The following is a 21,170-nucleotide window of genomic DNA, read 5'->3' on the forward strand; positions in this document are numbered from 1 at the left end:
CTTTCCCACGCCACGCCCTTTTGTGTGGACCTTGCCATGGCAACACAGTGGTCAGTGGTAATATATGCTTGCTTAGGTAGTGGCATAAAGTCATCTGATTTATTTTGTCGCCAAGTTGCTGTGGCCACACATAAATGCAACCAGTGAAGAGACTACAGTGTGTGTGTGTGTGTGTGTTTATATATATAAAAATATAAAATTTTGAATAACATAAATATATAAACTGATTATTGGGGTATGTGGGATTTTACAATCAATATCACAATCTGACAAACTGGTTCATTGTTCCCCTTAAGGAAAAAAACATACTGACATGTTTTTGTTTATTTTTCAATATGTAGTGGTGTCAAAGGTCACAGTGTGTTAGCTCAGTTCTGTCTTTTAGCAAGAAACAAGTGCTGCTTCTGTAGCACCTGCGAAGTAAAGAGGAAACCACGCTTGCTTTCTGCATCCTCCAGTAATACTTTATCAGCCAGGCTCATGTGTTTGAGACATCCTCTCAAGTATATAGACCATCTGAAGCAGTCATACAAGCCAAGCCACTTTTCTCTTCCATCCACCTGTCATCTCTCTCTCTCTCTCTCTCTCTCTCTCTCTCTCTCTCTCTCTCTCTCGCTTGCTCTCTCTGCCCACCCCTCCCCCCCGCCCTCTGTCACTTTCACCATTTATTGTGGATGGAGAGATTTTCTCTTTTGAGGCCCAGTCTCTTAGGTAACCTCAGAGCTGCATGTAATGAGATGGATAGAATGAGAAGGAGAGAGAGAGAGAGATGTAGCGGCACACACAAAGATACCGGCAGAGAACGATGCAACAGGATGGAGTCGGTCGCAGACCTGAAAACTCTGTCATGGAATTATTTGCAGCAGTGGAAGTTTACAGGAGACAAAACTGAGCAACAGATTTAAAGGTAACTGAGTAAGTTAAGATATGCGTATAGCTTGTTTTTGTTAATTTAAATAAAATGTAAAGATACAAATATAAACCTACAAAATTGTACTATGTAGTAAGTAGTCACACCGCTGCATGGGAAGTCTGATAATGGATTTGGTATGGAGTAAGATTAGTATTGAGAGTAAGTGATTTTGATTTAAAATGTAGTTTGATGTGCATTTGGACACATTTTTCTCTTTTTGTTACAGTCTTGCTTCTGTCATTTCAGTCATGCCTCTGACATAAAGGTGCCGAGAAGGACCATCCACAGTACAGATCAAAGGAGGGATTACTGAGCAATGACTAAACACTGGGAATGAAGATTATTTCTAAGTATTTCAAAGTGGATCATAAGATACCGAGTTCTGCCCATATGAGTGGTCTGAATTCAACCCGAAACACATGAGAGATCAGAATCCAAAAATTTTGAGTTTTGCATGTAACATGCAAACACGTGATTTGCAAAGTTATTAACGCCTTCATGTATGTAATCGTTGTCAGGCTGCGTCTGGCTGTTGTCAGAATCGGCACGTATCAGCACGTGTGCCACTGAGCAGGCAACTTGTGAGCATGTGCTGGACCAGACGTCCTGTCCCTTCTGCTTGGCTGCCAGGGGCTGATTGTCCAAACGCAATTCTTGCATCCGCCTGATCACAGAGCAGGAGTTGTGGATGGACATCATACTTCTGGTGTGCCACTACCTTCAGCAGCGAATCAGAAAGCAAAGAATATGAGAATTCTGTCTCTCAGAAGAGTTTTCCAAGGAATGTTTTAGAAGAGGATGAGTGGTATTTATAAAAACATTTGGGAAGGTTTGATATCTGGGACATTTATAGAACTTGGAAAAAGTGACAGTGGAATGAGAATGAAAGTAATTTTTGAGAGAGGAATTTAAGAAGATAGTGGAGGCGGGGTTAGCATGGGCGATCAAAAAGAAGAGTGTTGCTGAAACATCTAATGGCACAGGGCAAAGTACAGCAGGCCCAATGACCAGGCTTATTTCAGTTACACACACACACACACACACACAGTCAATAATCCAGCTCATGCCAGGACTGAACAAAACATTTTTTAAAGTGATTACTTACATGTTTGAAAAGACATTTATTTCATTTAAACATCAATTTCTGCAGTTTCAATGTGTGTTCTCTCTCTCTCTCTCTCTCTCTCTCTCTCTCTCTCAGTGCTTTTTGGGATGTAAATGCTTCTCTGGTTACTAATAAAACAGATTATTAAAACACCTTGTCTTTTATTTTTTTTCCTCTTCTTCTCTGAAAAATATGCCTTATGAAAGAGACTCAGTGTCAGGCCAGCACGTGCATATCTGATTTGATTAGAACAACAACAACAGAAACCTTGCCATGTTTGCCATGTTTCAGTCAGTTGTGCAATCTAACCCAGACCCAGAGGAGCTGGCCGTATAGGCAGGGCTGTGTGGATGGAGACACACGGGACATTGTTGGGCAAGAAAAAGAAAGTTATGAGAAGTTATTTGTATTGAATTTGGGATAAGACAGGCAACCAGTGCAACTTTTTTTGCAACAATGTAGGTTCCCCCAACATTCCAAGTATGTTCTTCCAACACTAAAACTGAGAAAATAAGACAGGTTTGGTCATCTGGCAGTATTTGTTGAAGCATTTCTGTGAAATCACATGACTTTAGATAAAACGCACCGATTGCCTATCCAATAGGAGCACAGAAATCTTGATTGTGCAATGGGAACTCCAGCAAATTCATTTGACAAGCAAAATCCTCCACAGAACATTATACGAGGCAAAAAGCAGAAACACCAGTGATCCTCTTTCAGAGCACACACACACACACACACACACACACACCTTCATCTGCACCTCAGAGCTGAGCATGGGATGTCTACTGTACTTGTTCCTGTGCTTAATTTGTTTTGCACAGTCGATCACTGCACAGAGGTAAGCCTGCAGCGCACATTGCCTGGTCCCTATAGCTCAGTGCATTATCACTGTTTGTTTGTTTTTGTGTGGAAGCTTTGAACTGCCAACAGCTATCCTGTCTCAGCTGTCCAAAACCTGTCCAGCTATGGCTCAGCTTTCCAAAACCTGTCCAGCTATGGCTCAGATTTGCTCCAATTAAACTAGAGTGTGTCCAAGTAATCTTAAAGTGTGGGACAATTTTGGTGCTTGCCTTCTGCATTCAGTCATATTCTGTAAGAAATAGAATCACGTGTTTTGTACACAACTTGCTTTTACACTTTTGAAAGTTGCTTTGTTGCTTACACAGGTAATGTGCAAGCCAGATCTGCTTAGTCTTCCTTTCCTCTTTGACATGTCCATAATTTACTGTACATGCTTCTGAGTGGCTCCACACCAGTATCCATCACGTGTGTTAGGTTCCTGGTGACGGCACCCAGCGTTTTTCATGTCGGCGTGAAGGAACAGGTGTCAGTCCAGGTCTGTGCAAGTCTGATGAACAGCCCTGTGACGTGTCTCCTAGAGCAGGAAGTGGGAAGTGTCCCCATGTCAAATCGTGAGACTACACGCATCACTCAGGAAGGACAAGTCGGAATACTAGAGATTGAGGTAAATTAACTTCGAGTCAAATAAGCATTGAAATGTTTGAAGAAAATCATTTTTAATTTAAATTCATTGTTAAACATATAAAGATCTGTTCTGTTCTTAACATACGCTGCAAATTAGTTGATTAGACGTTTTATTTGGTTACGGTTTCTTGCGTGATTTGTCCTCTTTTTAAATAATAGTACATTTATGTATACTCGAACACAATTTAATTATGTATTGTACTTTTAATTAATTTAATTAAGTTAATTTCGTTTTTTAATTAATTTTGTACTTTTATTCAAATAGATTTCAGTTACAATTCAGCTCAATGAGGTTACATCTATTTGAATGATTTTAATACCCTTTCCATCACTGTTCATAATTAGATATCTATTAAAATGTTCTTTAGAAAATTATATAAAACTGCTTAAATACCTCCAAACAAAAGTCGCCCAAACTGAACATGTTCATCACATTGCATTCATTCAACTTTTGTGACAGGTGAATGCAAAAAAAGCTGCAGAATTACTCTCTGCCAATGGGGAACCACCATATCTAAATCTGGTTTGCAATATCGGTGGAATAAAGAGAAAACAAACTCGTGTTCTGATCTCCCAACACAGAGGCTACATCTTCATTCAGACAGACCAACCTGTGTATAACCCCACACAGAAAGGTAAAAAGAGTATCAACAGTAAATGTACAAACATACACATATATGCCAAACATGTATATATAAACAATAGTAGCAATTTATTTCCAAGAAACCCAGTATTATAAATACATTTGCTGCAATATAACTGCTCCATAACTGCTCCATTGATGCTCCGTTGATCTTAATTTCAGTTCAGTACAGAATATTCTTACTGGACCATGCCATGCGACCTAAATCAGATGACATATATGTGTATCTTATAGTAAGTGTGAATTTTATGTATGTATATATAGAAAATATAATTTTTCTGCTTCTAATTATCTATGCATTTCCATGTCTATATTATAACCAACAACAAAAAATAAAAAATTAATTTAAAGTGCTTCTTGCCTGTTTTTTTTTTTTTTTTACTTTGGCGACTTTGATAGAATGCAGAGGGAAGCACTCTCAAGAAGACCTTATACCATGTCAGCAATGGCCTTTTCTCTCGGAATTTCCATATTCCTGATGTTTCGCAGTATGTTTTCTTCTGACTGCTTCTTGCCATTCTGCAAAGAATCAATCTGCATAGATTATTTTCTTAATCTGAATCTACAATCTTGTATAAAAAGCGTTTATTAAACAAAATTCTTGTCTGCAAAGGTTCTAGATTCATGTTACAAGTCACTCTCTTTAGACCAGGTGTGTGGAAGATTAAAGCTCACTCCAAAGGTGATGACAGAAATGCTACTATCCGGGAGTTCAAGGTTCAAAAGTTTGGTAAGCAAAGTTATATTTACTAATTTGTTTTCTTATGATTACAGTTTGTTTGTTTTTTAAAGAAAATCAAATAGCTCTTGAAACCAATGTGCACATTTTCATAATAAAGGAGTTTCTGTAATGCCACTCCCATAACAAATACATATGGATTTTATTAGCAGTGGTCTAAATTTCCACGCAGTTTTACTGTAAAGTAATCTCTAAAATCAATGTACCAAACCCTGGTAGTTGGCAGGATATTTGTAACTTCTGATCTGGTATTACCCTGGTATTAATACAATGGCAGTATAATGCCAGATAGCAGTCTCATATATAGAAAACCAAATCTCTTTTGGGTTTAATTGGTTCTTTACAACAATATTTGTTTCATTTTGTTTCATTTGTTTCATGCAGTAAACTAGCGTGGTTTTCTCTTTCTATAGTCAAGCAATATTATGGACAATAGGCTGTTATAGAGTTAATAAAACTACTCTTGTTTCATTAGCTATTTAAAGAAAAATCCCAGAAACATCTTTAAGATTTATGTATAAGTGTGCTGTAGAAACAATTCATTTAGCCTAAATAACATTTTATGATTTCAAATGAACCCTAGTTGGTACATTTTCACAATTGTTTAGATTATTTTTTTCTGTAGATACCACTTAAGATATTTACTTTGAGATTATTCCAACCTCTCTCAAATGTTTGCTCAAAGAAATCACAATTCTCAGCTGAAACCTTAACCTTATTTTGTCAGTCCTTCCTAGTTTCAGTGTGTCCATTGAGCCTGAAGCTGGATATCTTCTTGTGAGCACAGAAAGCTTCAAATTCACTATAGATGCTTTGTAAGTTCTCAGCCTTTCAAATCAAGTAACTTTTAGATTTGTCATTAAAATTTGCTTATGATTCAGTGGGACACAGTATATTAAAATGATACCCTTAATGTTATTGTTATACCTAAAACTATATCTATAAATCTATAAAACTATAAAATCTTTCCAAAGGAGATTCCCACTTGACCAAATTGTATATTACAAAAACACAAATAATGCCTAATTTGTGTACAAATAACTAAGATGCGAATTTTATAAAATAATTGCCATCACTGAATAGATATTCCTATGGAAAGACAATCAGTGGTGGATTCCACTGCCGATTTGGGGTGAAAGAGGAGACCGATATCAAATTCATAAAGGGATTAGAGATAACTGGACCTGTAAGTGCAAATATATAGATCCAATGTCACATTAAGTCAGATTATGTTCTGGTAGCACGGAATATCCCCTACTGACCTGTTTCTCTATTTTAGGTAAAAAAAGGCAAAGCTGAGGTTACCATTCAAGTCTCAGAGCTCAAGGACAAACTCCTGCCCATGGAGTTGGAGAGCTTAGCCCAAAAAGGAGCATTGTTCTACGCTGCTGCTACAGTCACCGACACAATAAGTAAACACGTGGAAGATGTTCCCTGCATCACATCTCCGAAGCTATTTCTGTTCTGTGCCTCATGCCTGATAGTCTGGTAGTCCTGGAAATATTGTTCTTTTTTCAAAGAACAAAATCATTCAAATCCATTCATTTAAAAGATTAACATTAATTCCTCATTAATTCCTTCAGATTTCTTCAGTCTCGTTGTAATGATTTTTGTAGCATTTCTGAGTTTCAATAGCCTAGAGATTAGTATCCTGATTTAGCGTAGTTATCATTGTACACATGAACTAACTAAATAAACATTTTCATGAAATTTCATGAAAGTCTAACTAATGTATAGCAGATGGCAAGGGGGCAGCTTGTATAAATACTGTATAACATAAATATTGTATAACTTTTTTATATAATTTGTTCATATACTGTATAACTTATAAAATTCATTGTTGCAGTACAGTAGGTTTTCTGTAATTACGTTATGTGCTTGCTAGGTGGTGAGGTACAGGAGTCAGAAATATTCCTTCCCATCGTATCTCAGCGTTACAAAGTAGACCTGTCCCGGACTAGATCACACTACACCCCCAACATGCCTTTTGACTTGGTGGTAAATGCTCTGCATGGCTGATTTTTTCCTCCCACTTTGTTATAATCAGTTTCCTTTAGTCAGGTAAAAATTACGAAGCTGAATCCTCCATGTGTCTCCTTCACTAGGTGATGGTCAGTACTCCAAATGGTCCTCCAGCTGCACACGTCCAAGTGAGCATTGATGTACCAGTCGCCACAGAGAAATCAAAAACCCAACATACAAATGAGGAGGGAATGACCATTTTCACCGTCAATCTTGAAGCCATACTTCCAGTGATATCTTTTGAGGTTAGTAGAATAGGACTAGACCCTGTCTCCCAACACACCGATCTGGCTTCTTTTAATTGAGAATATTATTATCATAATATTTCTTAAGGTCTGTGACCATAGATTTATACAGTATAATTGTTCTTGGAGTACCTTTCTCTTCTGTGTGCTCACAAAAATTATTTTATGTGTTTATATCTGGCAGATAACAGTTGATGGATTTAAGTTAACAAAAGAAGTATCCCGTGTCACTTCCTTAAGGAACAGCTTCTTGTATATAAGTGTGACCAACAAGGTTGTCTTACCTGGACATTCTCTAAATGTTGCTTTCAATATTCTCAACGGCAACCCAGAAGATGGGCGCATTTACTACATGGTATGAATGATGGACTGTATAATACAATGAAAATGCCCCTTTTACATTATATACATTTTATATTTTATGTACATATGAAGAAGGCTCTAACTGCGAGTTAAAATTTAAAAACACCAACATTAGTACAGAGTCTTTGGAAAATGACATATAGAAAGCTCTCAGTGACAATTGTAAACCTTCTGAAAATGTACATTTGTTAATATGATTAGTTAATATGTTAAGGTGATGTTTTTAACACGGTCACTGGATGTCATAGCTTCATTTCAGAGCCCCTCTTTGGTGCACATACGTAATCAAATATCCCTCTACAGCTAACTAAAAACTAAACACTCAGTAAACAATTATAAAAGGGTAGCTTTACAATTTGCGATAACTCAATTTCCACTATTGTCCTTATGTTTCATCAAAACTTTGACATTTTGCTTCGAAAAGTTGAAAAGAGGTTTCTGTGTATATAAAATGTGCATGTTCTCAGGTTCTCAACAAAGGAATATTGAAAAAAACCAGCTCTCTGATAGCAGCAGACTTGACTAAAATAAGTCTTGCTGTCAGCTCTGACATGACACCATCCTTCCGTCTTATTGGATACTATTATGACACAAATGGTGAAATCATAGCGGACTCTGTTTGGGTGGATGTGAAGGATGTGTGTGAGGGAAAGGTAAATCACAATTTTGCTTCAACTCTTCAGCTTTTCATCAGAATTATAGATGTGATCATTTATAGATGACAGATTATTACAAAGCAACTGCCTAAAAGGCAGCTTTACTGTAAATGGACCAAATGTACCCTTTATAGCAAGATAACGGAATTCAATTATTGATATCTTTAGCATTTTTTAAAATTCTCTAATAAATCTTTGAAAGTTATTTAGCTTTAGTTCTGTAATCCTTTAAGCAAATTGTTTAACCTTTCACATCTTTTTTCTAGATTGAAGTAACAGAAAATGAACCAAGAAATTTTTACAGTCCAGGAAATCCAATTGATATTAACATTGATGTGGGAAAGCAAAGTGATGCAAGAGTGGCCTTACTAGCTGTGGACAAAGCCATATATGCCTTAAATGCCCAAAACAAACTCACCCCAAAACAGGTACAAAAATATAGCAGTCTAAAAGTTAATAAACAGTGTGTGTGTGTGTGTGTGTGTGTGTGTGTGTGTGTGTGTGTGTGTGTGTGTGTGTGTGTCAATATTCTATAATTGAATATGTTTATGCATTATGTATTTTTTTATAAGCTTTATGAACATGTCTACCGTTTATTAAAAGTTGGAATTTCAATGACAAAAAATCCAAATGCCAAGCACATTTTAACCCAAGGGAGTTTAAAATGTAGAAATACACTTTGGGTGATTTCCTGCAGAACTGTGTTGATCAAATGTGTCCATCATGTTTAATGTTATGGAGACAAATCAAGTTTAGTTTAGTGACAATTTTCTTTTTTTAACTTTACTTTAACACATTTGTTCTGAATACTGTAACTTGATTCTATATGTTATATTTAGATTTTATATACTTCCAGTTAACTTCTACAATATGAAACCATGTTTTGGGAAAAAAATGTTTACCCTGTATACTCCAGATTTTGTATTTTCTTAATAAGTTTATTTACTGAGTATGGCAGTTAAGTGGCATTTCTTAAATAATTGTTATAATTTACATTCATTCACACTAAATGACACATGTTCTGTCTGCTGTAACAGAAAGGATGGGCTATATATGAAAAACATCGTTTGAAGAATTTTGCTTTAGTTTCTGTTGTGTTACCAGTTCTCTCTAAAGCAGTACCTACATCCTGAGAACATGCAAACGCCTCACTATGTTTCTAGTGCACAGAGCTAAACGCCTTTGTTTTCGTCTCAGGTGTTCTCGTCTATGCAGTCATATGACCTGGGGTGTTCATATGGAGGAGGAACGGACACCGCTGCTGTTTTCAATGGTGCCGGACTGGCATTCATTTCTCACTCTCAGACAGTCAGGTCTCAGATGAGGAGAGGTATGCAAAAGAGCAGAGCGGATTTAACAGTTTAGCATTTAGCGTGTGTTGTTTGTAAAAGGGTTATTTCTCCTTTTTGTATCCAGGATTTGGCTGCGAATCGGGTTTCAGGCGGCAGAGACGCTCTATAGATCTCCACAAGCAGATGGCTGAAAAAGGTGAGGTAATGTCAGGAACACATGGTAACAGTGAAGCAGTCTCCTTTCAAATGGGTAAATAATTAGCTTTGATGAAAACCCATTTCCAACTATAATTCCATTATAAATACGCAATCAGCTTTGCATCAGTTTTTTATCCATTGGCATCTTTAGAATATTTAACTGCAGGGACAGCTGTTGTATGATATCTAGATGGGGCTGCTTGTGACAGTCAGTTTTAGTAACCATCCCGATACAACTTAACACAAATTACTAGTGCTCTGTGAAATAGCCAGTATTTACAAATACAGTATTTGGCATTAAAAATCAACAGACTAATAATAAATGACAATAATTACCATTAGCTGCAGCTCTAATATGCTCAGATAGAAGGTACATTATGCATCATTAGATTACATAAATGTATACTGTAATAATAGCAAGCACACTATTAACACAAAATTAGGAATTTCTAGAGATAAAAAAAATATTGCTGGATGACGTCTTATTCTACAAAGAAAACTTTTTTACGATGCAATTTTATGCAATATGTGTAGATCAGTTTATGTGGCTTCCACACAAATGTTAGAGCAACTTTTCAAACCCTGTAGGTCTGCAGAGACCTACTTGTCTCTGACTGGACGATAGAAATATCGCCCCAGAAGAGAGAATTTTACACAATACACATTACTGTGCAATTTAGGACAGTACCTAAATTAAGTTGTTATTGATTATTTAAAAAACAACTTTAACCAGGGAGGGCAGCGCCCTAGTGCCCCCTATTGGCCAGCTGCCACTGTTTAGCTGTCTGTTTCCAGAAAGGTCCACACGCACCTTTTACCAAACTAGCTCTGTCTGCTGTATTGCCTATACATGCTCACTTTTTTTCTTTTGTGTCCTGAAGAATCCATGTATAAGAACACGACGCTGAAGAAGTGCTGCCGTCACGGGCTCACGCTCATCCCCATGCGGCTGACGTGCGAGGAGCGCAAGAAACGGATCGTCAGGACGGAGAGCGCGGCGTGCGTGGAAGCCTTCATGAAATGCTGCCAGTTTGCCACCCAGCTGAGGGAGAAGAAGAGGCAGGAAGACATCCGCAGTGGGCACGGCAGAAGTGAGTGTTCGGGAGAAGTCTGTGGTCCGGTTACGGCTCCCCTGGTGCTCATCCGGACCGGCCAGCCACTCCGTCTTCATGAAGTTTATTAAGGAGCTCAAAAAGACCTTCCTCACTCCTCCACCATCCAATCTCACTCCAGCCATACGCTGGAGTCTAAGATATAGCAAAAGTGTTTGTTTTGAATAAACAACGAGATTGCCAAGCCTCAACAACATCGCTCCATGTTATGCACACATTCTGTTTTGTTGTTGTTGTTGTTGTTGTTGTGGTTGTTGTTGTTGTTATTGTTGTTGCGGTTGCCTTCTGCCCTAGGTTCAGCAGTAGTTGGGTCATAGGCATGTCAGCTGGAAATGCCTGCTGGTTAGGAGTTAATTTCCGGTGGTCCGGTTTGCCCTCTGCACCCCCACAGGCACTAACATCGATTATATCGAAGACTTCTTTGAAAACGATGTGGACCACATTCGCCGGAGTTTTCCACCCAGCTTTGAATTTAGGGACTTCAAAGTGAATGGCAAAACCACGTAAGTGGAGCCACCTTACACCTCTCTCATTCGGCTCCTGCACCAGTCTGCAGCTAACGCTCTACTGCTATCAAGCCTGCCTCTACCTCTGCAAGAAACAGTGCTTTTCTTTCACCATTGCTACCCAAAAATTCTTTCGTTACCAAAACATTTACCAAGTGGGTTGCACAATAATTGAGTCTATATTTTGGTGCATGTTTCAGATATAAGATCTATGCCCCAGACTCCATCACTACCTGGGAAGTCCAGGCTGTCAGTCTGTCTTCCTCCCATGGTAAGCCTGAGCCCTCAATGGTCCCACACTCATAGAGATACTGCGAACCAGTATCCTCTAGAGCATGCTGCTGGCACGTTCAGACTTTCAAAGGGAAAAGGTGTGTCATTGCACTCAGTCCGAGAAAGCAAAATGAAAACTTGCTGTAGTTGCGTGAAGCAAATAGTAGAATGTCCGCAAAAATAAAGAATGCAGGCTGCACACTACCAGAAAAGGATCAGGAGAATCCAATGGAGTTTTATTCTGTTAGTGTGGTCTGATGCAAGTCTGGTGGTAGCTTGAAAGCTGAAACGTTTTCTCTTGTTTCACTGGCTTACATTCGCATGAATTCTACTTGAATGGTCTTTAAAAATGTTAAATATTAAAGTTATACATGCTAACTACTTCCAGGTTTTTGTGTGGCCAAGCCTGTTGACATACGCGTGTTTAAGGAACTGTTTGTGTCTTTGAGACTTCCATACTCTGTCAAACGCAATGAACAACTAGCCCTGCTTGTGGTCATCTACAATTACGGCACACATGAGAGACAGGTTAGTTAAAAGTGACACTAGGGCACAATATGCACTATTACAAATAGATATAATGGTACCTGAAAAAAAATTTGTGGAGCATTAAAATACCTTTTTGCTTAAACTAATTGGGGTGATGAGAGAAACCTCAAGCTTTGATTTTTGTTTCGTTTTCTCATGTCCAGCTAGCCGTTCATATGAAACAAGTAGATGGTCTGTGTTCACCTGGGGCTTCATCCACTGCCTCCTACACCAATGTGAACTTGGGCCCGCAGTCCTCTGAAACAGTGACCTTCTCAGCGGTTCCTCTGATCGATGGTGAAATCCCTATCACTATAGTGCTTTACGACCGAGAAATGGAGATGGGTGTGGATGCCATTCAGAGGACACTGCTAGTCATGGTAAGCGGAAGTGGAGTTGGTTTAACCTGATTTCCCTGAAGGGATGAAGGTCACGTTTCGGTATTCGCTTTGCAGACTGAGGGAGTGCGGATGCAAGAGGAGAAAAGTTTTATGATCAATTTGGATGGTGAGTTGTGTTGCTGGTTTGTGTTGGTTCAGTTCCATTCCATAAATGTTTAATGTTGCATGGTACATTCACATATGCATAGCAGAATCATAAAATGTATCTTAAATTATGTGTGAACAGGCAGGAGTTCCAAGTACATACATATCGATGGAATGTTTCCGAACAGCACAGTTCCTGAAACAGATACCAACGTGTTTGTCAAAATAGAAGGTGTGGATGGTATACCGCCTGTTTGTTTACCCTGACCAAAGCAAGGACTCGTGATAATTAAGCGGACTGCTGTTTTTCGTCCAGTCATCCCTGTTTCCTCCGCACGAACCAGGCGAACCCTTCAGCATGTCGGCAGCTCTGCCCCTGCTCTCACCATCCTCAGTGGAGAGGCTGATCAGGGCTCCCATCGGCTGTGCGGAGCAGACCATGATCCGGATGTCTCCCACGGCGCTCTCCATCCGCTTCCTGGACAGCAGCAGTCACTGGCTGGAGCTGGCAGCCGGGTCCAGGGACACGGCGCTGGACCACCTAGAGAAGGGTAGGCGCTTGCAATCTCCACTCTGGAGAGGGTAAATGCCATAAAAAATGGGTTTTTTGTGTGTTTATAAAAATATCTCTCTATGTATTTATTAGACAATTTCTGCATTTAGGTTATTAAATCATTTTGCCGAAGGTGGATTTAATCATTTAGCCTTGTTCTTGGTGAGACTGTAAAGCTCCCAGAATAAAACGATATCACCTTTGCGAGGAGGAAGCAAACACAAGGGCCAGCTGTAGCAGCCTGGATGTAAGCGTAAGCTGACAGGCTCCATCACAGCAGGTTGCTGTTCGGCTGGATGGAGGCTGAGTTAGGGCGCAATTATTATGTCCTGATCAATAGGAAACGTTAAGAATCCAAAACCCACAGTGAAGATGACATGGGAAAATGACTTAGATATGCAGACACTGGATGATACCTGACAGCTTTGATTTCATCCATTCAGATACTCTTAATGCCCAACACTGTTTAATGCAATCCAGGATCTTGCACAGATTGCATTCCTCCGAGGCAAAATTGCATGAAATATTATATATATATATAAAGTTATTTATATTTTATATATAAAATATAATATGTCTCCCATATGTGAAATTGCAAATGCAGAGGAGGCCACTTTGGCATATCTTTGGCAAGAATATAACAATACTGGGTGGGCAAATTTAATATTCTCTCTGTTACATTTAAGATTTGGATACATTCAAACATGGTGCTGATTACCTGGGATCTGAAAAGCAACAGAAGTGATCATCCAAGCAGTGCCTGCTTACAGTCCACTGAGTAAAAGAAACTTACAGTACTTTTATTCTTTGGAAAAAATTGCAACCTCCGTTTTTTAAGATGAGGCTTAGTGGAGAGAATCAGATTTCTCCTAAAAGGTAAAAGGTAAAACATAGGCGCAGAGGTTTCGAAAATGCCTCAGTATCAGATGACAGATTCATTCGACGGACAGGCAAACCGGATAGGTGCCTATGGTTTGTGCTGTTACCACGGTTCCAGCTTCACTGAGTTCCTGGTAGTGTAAGACCCCATGTTATCATGCACCCCCATTTTTCTTGTACTAAATTTTAGGCTATGAAAGAATACTGACGTTCAAAAAGCCTGATGGATCATATGGAGCCTGGCAAGGACATCCCACCAGTAACTGGTAATTCCTTTTCCCTTCCCTGACCAGTTTCCAAGATATTGGTCTTAACCTTTAAAAGAAGCTTTAATTCTTAAAACTTCCCCAAACCACACACAACTTTTGTTCACTTCGTTTGAAAAGAAGATACGAGCCTGACACTGAGACCGCTCCCTGCTCACCCGACCCTCTAGGCTGACTGCGCTGGTGGTGAAAGTATTGTCCCTCGCATCTAACTTAGTGACTACTGCAAACCAAAGGATCATCTCCCAAGTAGACATCCAGGACGCAGCGATGTATCTAATCAAGAAGCAAAACGACGACGGGTCGTTCACCGACCCCAACCCAGTCATTCACAGAGAAATGCAGGTCAGGAGTCCTTTCGCCTTCGGTGACCTGAAGCTGTGGCTCCATGTTCTATTCACTTTAAACCACATCAAAAGTAATCATATCTAGCGTTCAGCGTAGCGAGCAGCGGCCCACGGCATACCGGCCCGAAGCTGCAGCCCCATGGGCTCGGGAACCTCATGGTGGTTTTGCACTGTTTCTGTTTCAGGGTGGAATCGGCGGGATGGAGCAAGATGCCTCCCTCACGGCCTTCGTCACGGTTGCTCTGAACCACTCCCTCCCCTTCTTAGGCCAGAACACCCAGCCTGTGGTAACTAGCAGCTCCGGTGCAGTTCATATACAGCAGTGCATTACTCCTAGACAATCGTTTGACTAAGAGCACAGAAGGATGTAACCGTGCACTGTAGCCCAAGTTTATGCATGATAGATACAATACTGCTGGTATTAGTTTTGAGAGGATTCCCCCCCCCCAAGATAGACGTATTTGATAAGTAATTAAATGATAAGTAATGTGTACAATATGTTTTTGTTATTCATTTTTAGGAGGATAGCATCTCTCGTGCCACAGATTATCTCCTTTTACGTATTGGTGAACTAGAGAGACCGTACGCAGTGGCCATTACAGCCTACTGTTTATCCACCTGCCTTAAAAACCATGCATTGGCATTGTCAGCTTGGATGAAACTTAAAAGTCTAGCAGTAGTAGGTAATGAATCACATACAAGCAAAGCATAAAACACACACACATGCACGCACATATGCACACACACACACACACGCACAATTGGCCAAACATAGTCATGCACGCATTATAACTTTTTATAGTAGGATATAAGGTCATACAGACGTTGTCATTACGCTTTCACGGATAGCACTTTAGAAATGAATGCTCTCCTCCGTTCTGCTCCTCCTCTTCACCGGTTCAGAGGGTGAGTGTAAAGTATGGCGGGCCAGGAAGGAGAGCCGTGTGGCAGAGGAGAGGCAGGCCCACCTGGTCCCCCCGGCCATGGCCCTGACTGTGGAGACCACGGCGTATGCTCTCCTCACTGCTCTGGCGCAGGGAGACCTTGAAGAGGCCAAAGCCGCCGCTTGCTTTCTTTCCACGCAGGAGAACTATGAAGGCGGGTTCCGGTCCACACAGGTGAACCAATCACAGAGCCTGCTAGGTCTTTAGTTTTCATACAGAACTGAGGGAAAGCCCTGTTCCAGTTTGAAAGCAAACATACTGCGCATGTGTTGTTTCCTGTTTCCTGAGATGGACCTCCACAACAAACCTCCTTGACACTTTAAACGCTGATGTTTAAGGTTTCAGATTGCAGTCTAATCTCATGAGGAATTCTGTTAGCTAAGTGAGAGTGAGAGGTTACTTAACTGACATTCTTGCATTTGTTGTGGGTCATGAACTCTTATACAATTATACAGTTTTTGACAGAAATAAATCACTATGTTCCTTCTACCATTAGTATAAGATGTATGTCAGATAGCAGGTTTTATGTATATCATTTTTATCTATCTATCTATCTATCTATCTATCTATCTATCTATCTATCTATCTATCTATCTATCTATCTATCTATCTATCTATCTATCTATCTATCTATCTATCTATCTATCTATCTATCTATCTATCTATCTATCTATCTATCTATCTATCTATCTATCTTATATTGGCTGTTAACTGTTATAGATAGGATTAATAACTTAAGTGGTGATTTAGTGATGTATGAATATATATAGATCTGTGTGTGTTTGACCCCTGGCTTGAGTTGTTTATTTTCCATTTCTCTAGTAGGGAGAAGGGATGTTTAGGAGTTCTCTGCAGCTGAGATGTGGATATGTAGTTTCTGACAATATTTCACGCGAATAATGCTTTAAGATCCCTGTATAGTTTTACCTTAGTTTTCCCTTACATGCACTGTCCCTCAGTTTGGATATGATTAGAATGTCAGCCTGGTCTGTTTCATTAAACATGTTGGCCTCTATTACGGGACTGGTGCTTGACTATTCAATCTATTGCACCCATCATACTTATTCAGTGATTTTGTTCTAGGATACAATTATGGCCCTGGAGGCTCTCTCAGTGTATACAGTCCAAAAACCTGCATCTGCTTTCGATGGCATCAGTGCGCAATTCACCAGTCCATTGAGGAATACCATGGAGAAGGTTGTCTTGAACAAAAAAGACGAGAAGGTGGAGGCAGAGTTGAAGGTAAATTCAGTTTTTCTCTGATTAAAGCCTTTAGATCTCAGAACAGTTTCTTTACCCATAATGACTAATGTCCCTATGGAAAGTACAGGCTGAAACGAAAGGCAGGCTGAGAGAGTAATTTGTCATTTGTCCTCCAGAGGTCACTGTAGACAATATTATCACTAGTACTCCGTGATCACAGGACTGCATCCTGGAGTCGAGTTAGTGAGTTGTAGAATTTGGTCAGCTGACTGTGAAAGCAGATCTATTTCATGCACACATTTGAGATATAGATTAAACGAGTTGTGGTGTAAAGTACTATTTCAGTATGGATTATCCTTAAAAACTGGTGCAAAATGAAACTATTCTTAATACTTTTAATCTCAGGTGTCTGATAGATCTGGTGAAGTGTTATTCAAATCTACTAGCAAGACATTTTTTTGCTTTGCTGGCTTGTATAACTTGTTTATGTGACATTTTTCCAGAGACTGCTGGGAGGTGACATCACTGCAAAACTCTCGGGAAATGGGGATGTGAAAATAAAGGTAAAATAACCCAGGCATTATCACACACCTCTTTATCACAGTCTGACAAGTATCACATCTGAACAGATCTTCCCTGGACACTCTCCTGATTTCTGTTGATAGGTGGCTAAAGCTTACTATGCCCTGGACCCTTATAACGCTTGTGACCACATATCCATCGATGTGACAGTGAAGGGCAAAGTAGAATATACCGGTAAGGAAACAACAAGAAGACCTGATGTTTCCTGAAAGCAAAATTCCACATTATTGTGTGTCCAGGGCTATTATGTCTTAATGCTGCAGGCTTACATCTTATATGATTTTCACAGTATCTCTTAAGGCGATTTTTCATGCCCACAAAAATATGCGCTTCCATTCATTCCTCTGTATTTTCTACCACCTTAACAAATGGGCGGCCTGTTGTCCAGCTCAAGTAATGGCGAACTATAACTATTACGGGAATGGGGATTATGAGGATGGGGAAATGGAAGAAGGGGACTTCCCTCGCTCAGCAATTGAGTGGTTTGACGCGCGCAGCAGACGCAGGCGGGACACAGAAGGAAGCTCCGAGGACACCGTGGTGTACGAAGTGTGTGTCAGGTCAGGAGAATCCCTCCCTCTTTCTCCTAATGTGACCTGACTCTGCAAAAGGAGAGGAGGATATGGAGGCTTGGGTTCACTGTGTCGGCGTGTCTTCTTAAATGCAGTCACTCTCTAGAGAGGAACATCTCAGGCATGGCAGTCGCAGATATCACCCTGCTGAGTGGCTTTGAGCCCATTGTAGAGGAACTGGACAAGGTAAGTGGTAGTACCTATAATGTACACTTTATGTGTCAAATAAGATTCATGTTTCTATGTTTCTATAATCCTTCAATATCACTTAAGTCTTACCACGACTATCTGCCATTAGCTGTCAACTGTCTGCCATTAGTTGATTAACAGTTTGGTGTTGGTCATTCGGTTCACATAATATGACATCTCTTCCTGTTTTTAACAGCTAAAGGACCTGTCTGACAAATATATCTCTCACTATGAGGTCTCCAAAGGAAGGGTCCTGTTATATTTCAATGAGGTGAGACAAGAACAGAGAGACAGACACAAACACACACACCACACAGAAAACACCTCAGAAAAAAAAAAGGCATCTCTTTACAGATACTTGACGGTAGAGAATGTATTACATTTGAAGCCAAACAGACTGTGCCTATAGGGTTAGTGCAGCCAGCACCTGCGACATTCTATGACTATTACGAACCAGGTAAGAACACAAACCTTTCTTCTATTTTCTGCTGTTCTCTTTTTTCCCACAGGAATATCTGTTAGACAGTATGTTTCTAATGATGAGTTTAGCCACTTTGGTTCATTTTCTAGTTATACGCTAAACTTGAGAAAAGGGCCTGGGTTTTTTGTTTGTTTGTTTGTTTGTTTTTGTTGTGGTCTTATCTAGTACTGTCATTTGCCTCGTGAACCTTCTTGTCCTGTCTCATAGACAGAAGATGCTCAGTGTTCTATTCTGCCCCCAAAAGGAGTAAGATGGTATCAGTACTCTGCTCTGAAGACGTGTGCCAGTGTGCTGAAAGTAGGCCCTCGAAGTGTTCCACTTCTTATTTTATTCTCCTCCTCTTTCTGCCTTTCTTTTCATTATTCATTTTATTCTTTGCTCCTGTAATAAGTCTTTTCAGTATATATTGAAAGGTATTGAAAGGGTGCAGTGAAGAAGCTTAACCAGGCTGTACACTTTAAACTTCAGCAGAATATGTCATTGTTAAAGAGCACTGGGAAGCACCATCTGTTTGTCCCTTTTTCCTCACATGCTCCATGCATGCAGTTTCTCACACCATCTGTGTTTGCAGGGCCATGTTTCAAAGAGAAGAAATCACTCGAGTCACTGATCCAAAAGGGAGATCGTTTCAAGTTTGCTTGTTACTATCCTGTAGTTGATTATGGTCTGTATTTCATTTAAAATCAAGTAATGCACTAAACAGATAGGTCTTCTTATAGAAAAGGCATATGCTAATATTCTAGTTAGTGCTAATAGCTCAGTGGTTAAGTTACTGGACTAGTAAACAGAAAGTTCCTGGTTTGAGCCCCACTGTTGGGCCCCTGAGCAAGACCTTTAACTCTCAATTACTCAATTTGTACTCAGTCATAACTGTAAGTCGCTTTGGATAAAAGTGTTAGGTAAATATTGACATAATGTCAGGCTATAGTTTTCAGCTCAGCCAGTGTGTATCAGTTGAAGGTCTGGTCTCTGATTCCTTCCCATTAATGGCACTGGGTTGTACTGTAGGCTTTGTGGTGACCGTCCTCTCAGTGGATGAAGCAAGCAATTTTCAACTTTTCTCCACCAATGTGACAGAGGTTCTCAAAAACAGTGAGTGTTCATTACCCTTCTTTATTAGTTCAGAGAGACAAACGCAGTGTGTTTTTCAGCACATTTGGGTTGGTAAGAGGAAATACATGGACCTGTATGCTTTAAATCTGCAATTCTGACCCACAGATAGGGACACCACGGTGGACGTGGGGGATATTCGAGTGTTTGCCAAGAGAAAACATTGCAAGGGTCAGCTGGAGACTGGGAAGACCTACCTCATCATGGGCAATGATGGCTCCACCACCGACTCCAGAGGACAGTAAGTTTTATCAGACACGAGAGTCAGAATCTGTTTTACAAATGATGTCTATTAGATGGGGTCAGTATGAGATGTTTCGCAAATGAATACTTAGGGAATTCTCAGTAAATACTGGGACAGACAGCTGGTCTGTTTTTATAGAAAGGGTTGTAAAGGGGATATGTCTTGAAAGGCCTGTTAGCTTTTATGTTACTTAAATTAGATTATGGATTATTATGCTAGCTAATGATCTAACTAACTAAACATGAAATAATGGTTCTAGATATGGAATGTTACAATTACTTAACATTGTGTAATAATAATATTAATATTTTATATTAATTTGTCTTGTGTGTTCTCTCTCTCTCTCTCTCTCTCTCTCTCTCTCTCTCTCTCTCTCTCTTAGAATGCAGTACCTTTTAGATTCAAATACCTGGGTTGAGCAGAAATTTGATGCTAAGGTGTGCAGAGCATCAGTTAACAGGAAGTTCTGCAAAGAATTAAAAGATTTCCTAAGGGAATACCAAATTAACGGCTGCTCCCAGTAGCCTGGACATTTATAGCAGACCATAGCTTATGATATAATAAGTGGAATTTTCCATTACAAATACATATTAATTATTAGGACTTAATGGATATTAGGCTCCTGAGCATCTTTCTGAGGCACTGTTTGTGGTGCAAAGTCAAACTGTTACTGGGCCTTTAACTTTCATCATAGTAAAATCATTTACCTACATGTGATGCATACGTTAATAAATCTATATCACCCTTCTGAAATGTTTGCTTATTTTTCCAAGTTTTAAGAACATTTCATGAATTTTTTCACCAATATGATTCAATGTGTGTGAGCTCAAGGCACAGGCCACACATGGGTACTCTCACACCAGCCTTGTGCTTACATGAGTATGTCCACACATGCCAAACTTTCGGAGGTGCTCTCCACCTCCGCGTACTCCTCTGTTTCATGCCCGTCCAGTGATTGAGCCCCCGTGGGTTAGAGAGGCCTAGGCTTGTGTTTATTTTGCTGAAGCCTCCCGCCCTCTCCCCTCTGAGAGCGTGAACCATGAGAGCATCCTCTGTGCTCCTGGCAGCTTCAGAAACATCTGTAGTCAGGCAGGGTGGAGCGTGGCGGCAAGAGATCGACGCCTTCAAACGCTGCGTGTACGCTGAAGGGGCCTTGTGGCTTCACGGGGTCCCGAACGGTGTCAGCATCTCACTTCAGCATAGAGCCAGACTGTAGAGAGCGGCGGAGAGGC

General features: G+C 40.0%; 1 protein-coding gene and 1 long non-coding RNA gene across 3 annotated transcripts; both read left to right on the top strand.

Moving 5' to 3' along the window:
- Positions 1 to 2,114, top strand: LOC145651237 (uncharacterized). The gene is made up of 3 exons (XR_014117063.1): positions 1 to 50; positions 683 to 907; positions 1,140 to 2,114. It is a non-coding gene; the product is annotated as an uncharacterized LOC145651237 (long non-coding RNA).
- A 584-nt stretch (positions 2,115 to 2,698) lies between these two features.
- c4b (complement C4B (Chido/Rodgers blood group)) lies at positions 2,699 to 20,691 on the top strand. 2 transcript variants are annotated; one of them, XM_026999247.3, is made up of 41 exons: positions 2,699 to 2,859; positions 3,297 to 3,486; positions 3,967 to 4,141; positions 4,312 to 4,382; positions 4,549 to 4,637; positions 4,797 to 4,879; positions 5,616 to 5,703; positions 5,972 to 6,074; positions 6,168 to 6,300; positions 6,774 to 6,886; positions 6,994 to 7,155; positions 7,340 to 7,510; positions 7,986 to 8,171; positions 8,441 to 8,602; positions 9,372 to 9,504; positions 9,591 to 9,662; positions 10,546 to 10,755; positions 11,168 to 11,279; positions 11,483 to 11,553; positions 11,944 to 12,083; positions 12,248 to 12,463; positions 12,539 to 12,590; positions 12,711 to 12,800; positions 12,913 to 13,119; positions 14,191 to 14,266; positions 14,437 to 14,611; positions 14,799 to 14,900; positions 15,134 to 15,296; positions 15,517 to 15,731; positions 16,641 to 16,799; positions 17,264 to 17,323; positions 17,426 to 17,516; positions 17,731 to 17,902; positions 18,010 to 18,100; positions 18,300 to 18,374; positions 18,458 to 18,560; positions 18,792 to 18,881; positions 19,156 to 19,248; positions 19,593 to 19,676; positions 19,803 to 19,935; positions 20,321 to 20,691. In XM_026999247.3, the coding sequence occupies exons 1-41, from the start codon at positions 2,795 to 2,797 to the stop codon at positions 20,460 to 20,462; spliced, it is 5,118 nt and encodes a 1,705-aa protein (XP_026855048.2). In that variant the 5' UTR covers positions 2,699 to 2,794; the 3' UTR covers positions 20,463 to 20,691. The 2 variants fall into 2 exon arrangements, with proteins under 2 accessions (XP_026855048.2, XP_081552360.1); XM_081696234.1 differs by lacking the exons at positions 2,699 to 2,859; positions 3,297 to 3,486; positions 3,967 to 4,141; ... (2 more) ...; positions 4,797 to 4,879; positions 5,616 to 5,703 and having other exon boundaries at positions 5,972 to 6,077; positions 6,170 to 6,300.
- The last annotated feature ends 479 nt before the right edge of the window (positions 20,692 to 21,170 follow it).

Source organism: Electrophorus electricus, chromosome 14 (genome assembly GCF_041902795.1).
Source record: "Electrophorus electricus isolate QZ-2024a chromosome 14, ASM4190279v1, whole genome shotgun sequence".
NCBI lineage: Eukaryota > Metazoa > Chordata > Actinopteri > Gymnotiformes > Gymnotidae > Electrophorus > Electrophorus electricus.

Bases quoted from the DNA above. Each gene is read 5' to 3' on its own strand.
- c4b (XM_026999247.3), top strand. From the start codon at position 2,795: ATGGGATGTCTACTGTACTTGTTCCTGTGCTTAATTTGTTTTGCACAG. The intron at 7,511-7,985 runs GTATGAATGATG...GCATGTTCTCAG, and splicing joins ATGGGCGCATTTACTACATG to GTTCTCAACAAAGGAATATT. The intron at 13,120-14,190 runs GTAGGCGCTTGC...ACTAAATTTTAG, and splicing joins GCTGGACCACCTAGAGAAGG to GCTATGAAAGAATACTGACG.